This window comes from Diabrotica undecimpunctata, chromosome 1, assembly GCF_040954645.1.
Source record: "Diabrotica undecimpunctata isolate CICGRU chromosome 1, icDiaUnde3, whole genome shotgun sequence".
Taxonomy (NCBI): domain Eukaryota; kingdom Metazoa; phylum Arthropoda; class Insecta; order Coleoptera; family Chrysomelidae; genus Diabrotica; species Diabrotica undecimpunctata.
The window spans coordinates 205178562-205186129 of NC_092803.1; the positions used below are offsets into that span (position 1 = coordinate 205178562).

Here is a 7568-nt window from a genome sequence, read left to right on the forward strand (position 1 = left end):
TGTAATTCTCTAAATTTGATTTATCTCCTGCTTTGTGTAATAGAATCATAGTAGCGTTGTTCCAGTCTGTTGGAATATTGGCGCTGTGAAGGCAGATATTGAAAAGTTGTTTAATTTTTTCAAGTAATACATCCCCTCCAATTTTTAGTGCTTCTGATACTATTCCATCTTCACCCGGGGTTCGATTATTTTTCATTTTCTTCAGGGCTCTTTCCTCTTATACAGGGTGGTGAATCGTCAAACAGACCATAGGAAACTAAATGAGAAATTATAAAATGTTGAATTCCTGCTTCCCTAATTATTTTACACCAAAAGTCATGGGAAACTATTTGTAGAGGACTGAAATATGTATCGAAAACAAATGTTAAAATTGTTCTACGAATTAAACGTATTCCAAAATTTTGCAAGAATATAATACATTTTTCAGGCCACCCCTTAAAGTCAGGCTACACGCGGTGCAAGAATGTGTATGACATGTTGCGTTTGGTCATATTGATGTTTCTGATATTTGACAATATTTGAATGGCCAAAATTTTTATTTTGGGATTTATTGTTTAAAAAACAATAAAGTTGATTAAAAAATGTACTTAGTGGAGGAGAAAGGAGCCGTAATAAAAATGTTTTATTCAGGTTTTATTATAACATTTGTATTTGTTATCCTAAGGATTACAGTAACATTATAATGGAATTCTTTGAATTTTTGTATACCTGGAATTAAATTGGAGTGTATTAGAATATCGATGTGGCAATGATTTGAATAGACCTGAAAAGACATGAATACAATATTATTGCGATTTTTCGTCAACTGGGTACATTTCATTACCTGTATTGCTTTGTAAACAATATAATTTATTGTTTACAAAGTAATATTTATTGTTCAGTAGTAGTAGTAGTATTTAGTAAAATTCATTGTTTATAATTTAATCATAAAATAAAAAAATTGAAAATTCAAATATTGTCAAACATCTTACATCAATAAGACCAAACACAACACGTCATACACATTCTTGCCCTACGTGTGGCCTGACTTAGGGTTAGCTTGAAAAATGTATTATATTTTTGCAAAATTTTGAAGCACGTTTAATTCGTAGAACAGTTTCAACAATTGTTTTTAATACAGATTTCAGTCCTCTACAAATAGTTTCTTATGACTTTTGATGTAAAATAATTAGGGAACCAGGAACTCAACAATTTAGAATTTTCCATTGTTTCCTATGGTCCTTTTGACGATTCACCACTCAGTATATTTGAACCCAATTTTTTTTTATTTATATCACTAATATGAGTCTTTTGTGGTGTTTCTGTCTTATCATTAATTGGAATTAATAAATACGGATTAATTCTAATATTGGAATTAATGAAAATATGTTGAAATTGAAAAAAATATACTAATTTCGATCGTTAGTATTGTGCGATCCGCCTGAGCAATAATGCCTTCAAAACTGCAATTGATACAGATAAATTGATAACCGATTGAGCTTTAAAAGCTATTTGAAAGAAAATTATGAAATTGGCGGTTTTTTACTCACGAGAAAAGTAGAAAAAAACAAAAACCACAAGGAATCTACGTTCCTGTATTTGGCTGTATACCATATATTAAAAAATTAATTAAAATCCTTTGTAAAAGGTATATATTTAAAAACCCAAACGGGCTGTGTTAGACAAAATGTTTTCGGAATCCATCATTCAAGCAACTCCATAAAGTCCTCGTAGACACACCGTCTCAGGACTTGCAACTTCAACGTGGAGTCATATGTCGCCATGTTACCTAATCCAACGGTAACTTTAACATCCTAATTATTTATAAGATATAATGTCAAACAAATGTAATTAATTATTTGTTAACGGGTTTTTACCCATATATTTAGTGGCTACATTCATGTACTCCTAGACACCGATGATGGATTCCGAAAACGTTTTGTCTAACACAGCCCGTTTGGGTTTTTAAATATATACCTTTTACAAAGGATTTTGATTAATTTTTTAGAAAAAAACACATTAGATAACTCTATGAAATAGTATATGGGGAGTAAATATATTTCTTTCCTATTTACAAACAGAAATGGTGGTACACATGCAATTCAATGCAATTTGATACTGTTAGTCAGCTTTTTCTTGTCTAGGTCTGTTATTTCAGGCCACCTATGCAAACTCCTTCAACCTTTACTCATGTTTTTCTTGTCTTTTTTTGTCCGAGGGTGCAAATTTCTAAAAACCATATCAGGTTAACCCATCCCTAGGTATGGTTGGCGTGTGTTCGATTCAGGGTAGAGCAGTACATCCGAGCCCATTTCCCCTTAGAAGGAGGTGTTGCAAACGGATGCCTTCTTGTTATCCTGCCTACCAACTAAAACCACTCTCTTCTACTTGTGCGCTGTTGACTGTCGCATGTACCATACTCCGAAAGTGGGATGGCCGCTGTAAGGTTCACGACACTTTCGGAGCACTCCCTTTTCTCATCTAGATCTTATCTCTATCGTTAGTCCCGCTGGTGTTTCTCTTCTTCTTTCTATTTAATGACTGCTCGGATGTAATTGTGTACACTATTCCATCCCTCCGTACTTCCTGTCATCTTCACGATCATCTCTCTCACAGTCACTGGTTTCATACCTATTTCTCTATACATTCTGTTTCTCTCCACTGTCCATCTATTACACTCCAGCATTGTGTGTCGGAGTATTCGTAGTACAGGCATTTATCTGTATCTATCTGTCTGAACCTATGAAGATAGGCCCTAAAACATCCATGCCGTGTGAGCACTTGTTTCAGGAAGTAATCCAGTCACCTGTGAGCAGCATCTTAGTCCATTGGACATCTACCTTGTTGTTCCACTCTTCTTGCAATCTTTCCATTGGTCTCTCCCTTTCTTCTTTTATCATGGCTGTTGTCAAATGCTCTCTTTTCTCATAGAGATGTCTCCTTTCTACTGATAACACATATGTAGAGGAACATAACCTGTGATAGTCCAGAAGGCCATCGCAGATACAGTTCTGTAAGCGCATGTTACTGGTAACAGACTCGTTCTGCCTACTCATATCATGAACCCCTTGTGGTCACTATCTCTATCGCCCCACTTCAAACTGGTTTTGCGTGAAGGATGATTGACTTTTTTAAAGATTTTAGAAAAAACATCATCAATGTTTTTTCTTGTCTGGACGACTTATTTTTTTGGTGCACATGGTTTAAGATATTTCCTCAGGGATTAAGAGCATTTCTAGTAATCCGAGCCCATATTTTTCCCGCCTAGTCAGCGTTTACTCACCACTGCATCCAGCCACGTGCATTTAATATAAATATAATTTAAAAAGTTTTCGTAGATGAAAAAGTGATCACTCTAACGCTCAGAAACCTGCCTCCAAATAGAAGTCATCTTAGGACAACTCCAAGAAGTTTCAACAGATATAATTAAAAACAAAGATACTAAAAAATTCCATGTTTTATTTTCTTAAATTATAAATTAATTTAAATATAATATCACAAACCTAAATATGAACATAGTGAAAAAGTCAAAAATAAAGTTAAAACTAGTAGTGCGATAGCGATCCACAATGGTATAGTTTCTGGAAAAAAAAATACAAAAGTTAATAAAAAAATTAGGGACAAGGTGCTGATAATTTAAAGTGATGGTCCACAATGAATGATTATATAATCGTTTTGCTCCTCCTGGCGTTATTTTAAACCTAATAGTAGTCTTTGCATATTATTTTTAGTTTCTGATGTGACTGTACAGCAACATATTATTACGGATGTTCCAGTAAGTATTTTATTTTTTTTTTATATATCTATAATATAAAAATGATTTTAATAATCAAAAATATGATCTAATATGTTCTAATAACAAAAGTAAAATTAATCCCTTTCAACTTTAAATGTTTTCTTGAAAAATTGGTTTCAAAGTGACATAAAAACTAAAGAATTTCGTATGACTTACTTCTGTATGGCACGGTATGGATGCATAGTTGGTTATCTACAGAAATTGACAAGACTGCGGCTTCTACTACACTACTAATGGAATGGTTCAAGTTCTGGGTGGGAAGAAACTCCAGCCCTGTGACGAACATGGAATGTGCTCCAACAATGGTTAAAATTTTCTGCAAATAAAAGTAGAAATGCTTAACAAAAGTAAATCTAATATATTTTGAATCGTAATAAAACAGTTGGTATTTATCACTCAATAAACAGACATGTCTTGAATGTTTTTTCTTTTTCTTGAAAGAAAACTTCGTAAGTCTTAAAAATTGATACTGAAGTTCTTCCTATTATAAGGAAGAACTCTACTGAATCTGTAATCAACAGGTCCTCTTCATCTAATATTGTTATGCCTTTTTTAAGGAAATGTCCTGGACTTTTGAAACTTAGGTTTCTCATGATGTAACAAATTCTATTGAATTTGAGGTCAACAAATCTAATATTCACATGCTTTTTGTTTTATTGAGGCAAAAAAATTTTGCTGGTGATTTGATGCATTTATTTTGATCACGCTTAATTTCTCTTATTTATTTTGTTCCGGGATAGGTCCCCAGTACTAGTTAAATATATCACTAGTTAACTGTTTGATAAAACAAGGGAGTTCTTTCAAGAGAATCAAAGGCATGTGACTATGTACTTACAATATCTAAGTACTCTAATGAATTTTATTAGAATCTTTTGCTAAGTTACTTTGAGAATTACCAACAGTTTTTAAGATGTTTTACTTTAGAAATGATTCCTATATATTTTTCATGGCTGGCAAGAGAAAAAGCAGTTTACAATTCTTTAAAAATATCTGTTCTAGCAAATGCAAAGAAAATGATTTCAGTTTTATATTCACCTGTAAATTAAATGCTACAAGAATGGACACTGATCCACTAAACATTGTACCAACAGCAACAAATCTACCATCATCACGAACAGCTAAAGCAGCCAGACTCTCATCAAATTCTATACACCTTCTTAACATATTTTCTTCAGGTACCCACTGCTGGAGATAGGATTTTTGTTTTTTAGCTACTCCTATTGGATTTGATATTGTGTATAGTGCACATTTCTTGTCTAGTCCTTCTATCACACCAAATCTGTAAATAGATTATAGATCAAATTATAATATAAAATTAACATAACCAATGTAAATACCACAATTGAGTGTAAAAACTTATTTTAACAGCTCTATTAGTTGATTTTTTATATTAAATACAGTAAAATCCTGTTATAATGACAGCCAAGGGACCGGTTGTATTGTGTCATACTAACCGGAAACCATTCAAGGAACTGACAATTTTAATTTTTGTTCTTTACTAAAATAATCAGTACACAGTATATGTATTTACATATTAATGGAAATACATAATAATGGAAAAAAACCATTTAAATCAAAATATTTATTTATTTGACATTACTAGGACTGAAAAGAAATGTCTATCTATTAAAATGTAAAATCTATTTATCTACCTATCATATCAACATCTAGTGCAAAAAGTCTGTATGTTTTGATTGTTTTTGATTTTTATTTCTATAGTAAGAACTATGGACTGCATTTTGCAAACAAGACATAATACTTTTCATAGTGTCATCATTAAAATTAGAATGCACAAACAGATTTAATACTTCTGCAGCTTTGAGAGCTTCATTTATACTCGGAGTGGTACAATTTTCTTCCAGGCAGTTGTTCTGATTATCAAAAGTTTTCCTCCCAAGCATTTTTAACCTCTAAATTTTAGTGTTTTATCTGGTTAGTTTATAGAATAATCCAGTCTCATCTTCATTAAATTTTTCGCACAACTTAGGCCAAACTTTGGTTTGCCATTTGGTCACATCACTCTGTTCAACTGACAAAGACTCCCCAGTACTTTTTCCGGCAATAAGATTGTGTCTACTCTTGAAATGGTTAATCCAACTTGCCGATCAATCAAAATTTAGAATATTTAGCTCTTTAGCAAAAAAAATTGCAGTTATGCTTGTCAGTATGCTTTTCCTCCCAGCATATGGACCAAATATGTTATATTACCTATATAATATAAATATATGATATCTTGTTTCTTAGCTAGTTAAAAATTACCTTTTGAATAAACAACTACACTTTACTCCAAGGGAACTAAAAGATTATTCTGTTCAACATGAACTTCCCAATAATATATCTAATAAATATCTGTAACTTTAAATAAATTAAGTCTAATTGGCATTATTTATGTAATTTTTTTATTTCACAACAAATTTGAATGGAATTACTTAATAAGATTGTTAACTTGGGTATATTTTGATACATTATTTTCTTACCTACAACGTTTATATAAATATTTTGATCCTTCAGGCTGTTTCCATGTTAGTTTCGTTCTTTCTTTTCCTGTCATACAATCCCACAATACTGCTAAACCATCTTTGGCTATGGTAATCACATAATTGTCATACCTACTAAAATCTATATCATCTATTTCTTTTGTATGTGCCTTAAGAATAAATAAAAGTTGCATACTAGGAAACTTCCATATTCGTACATCTCCATCTGTACCACCTTAAATGCAATAATCTATTAAATTATTTATTATATAATAACAGATTATATTTACTTACCTGTAGCTAATAATGTACCATCATGATTAATTTTTACTACCCTCGATAATGGTTCACTGCCATTAAAGTCAGTTTGAACATTTTCTATAGCCTTAACATCAAAATATAACTCTTTTGTCACATTTTTGTTGTCATCTGTAACTTCTTTGTTTTTTGTATTTCTTTGCCTTAGATGAGTATTATTGCCGATATTTTCTACTTCCTCGACTAGTTTAGGATTCAGTTTGTACAATTGACAGTCACTTTCTTGTCCAGCTACCATAAGAGAATATTTTCTATCACTGTAAACAGAACAGTTCATAACAACATTGCCTCCAGTTTCATGTCTAGTTACTTCTTTTGCTGCAAACCGTGTTCCATCATGAAAAATCTCAAATATTTCCTAAAAAAAATCATTTTTTGTAACTGTTGTTGACCTTATTGAATTTTACTTACAAAACCATTATGTACACCAGTTTTGGATGTTCCTCCTCCACCACCGACAATTACATGCCTTGATGTTAACATCTGAAGAGTATATAGTGGAAAATTAACCCTAGCAATTATGCTTTCTTTACTTTTTCTTTTCGACGACATTTTCTTTCACAACTAAAACCTACAAACTTACCCTACAACTACAACTTATAGTTAAGTTCCACGTATGTAACCTCAAAAAATACAATGACAGAGTTGTCATCTTACATCTGTTTTACATCTCGGCAATGAAAGGGAAAGTCACACCAAGACGCATGAAAATAAAAAAAAAATATATTGAACAAAACAGTTTATCAACTCGAAAAAATAGATTCTAATCAGTAATCAGTCGTTTTTTTCTAATTAAAAAATCATTACCAGATTTTAATTCATTACATTAACGGGACCAATTACACAGCTGTGAACGATCTGTCAGGGACGTCATCACCAAGGGACAAGAAAAGAAAAAAAATATTATAATACAAATAAACAATTCAAAACAATGATTGTGCAGTATTATATTCAGCTTCCAATATAGATTTTTGTTATATAAGAATATTATAATTATA

The 7568-nt window shown here is 31.7% G+C and overlaps 1 protein-coding gene across 1 annotated transcript; it reads right to left on the reverse strand.

Annotated features, from left to right (window-relative positions):
* Positions 1–3418: 3418 nt before the first annotated feature.
* Positions 3419–7396, reverse strand: LOC140432889 (guanine nucleotide-exchange factor SEC12). Its single transcript, XM_072521048.1, has 6 exons — positions 6982–7396; positions 6547–6928; positions 6253–6487; positions 4811–5054; positions 3932–4091; positions 3419–3560 (listed from the first exon to the last, which is right to left on the reverse strand). The coding sequence occupies exons 1-6, from the start codon at positions 7120–7122 to the stop codon at positions 3475–3477; spliced, it is 1248 nt and encodes a 415-aa protein (XP_072377149.1). The 5' UTR covers positions 7123–7396; the 3' UTR covers positions 3419–3474.
* Between the last annotated feature and the right edge of the window lie 172 nt (positions 7397–7568).

Bases quoted from the DNA above. Each gene is read 5' to 3' on its own strand.
- LOC140432889 (XM_072521048.1), bottom strand. From the start codon at position 7,122: ATGTCGTCGAAAAGAAAAAGTAAAGAAAGCATAATTGCTAGGGTTAAT. The intron at 6,488-6,546 runs GTAAGTAAATAT...ATTGCATTTAAG, and splicing joins TGGTACATTATTAGCTACAG to GTGGTACAGATGGAGATGTA. The intron at 5,055-6,252 runs GTAAGAAAATAA...ATCTATTTACAG, and splicing joins TATTTATATAAACGTTGTAG to ATTTGGTGTGATAGAAGGAC.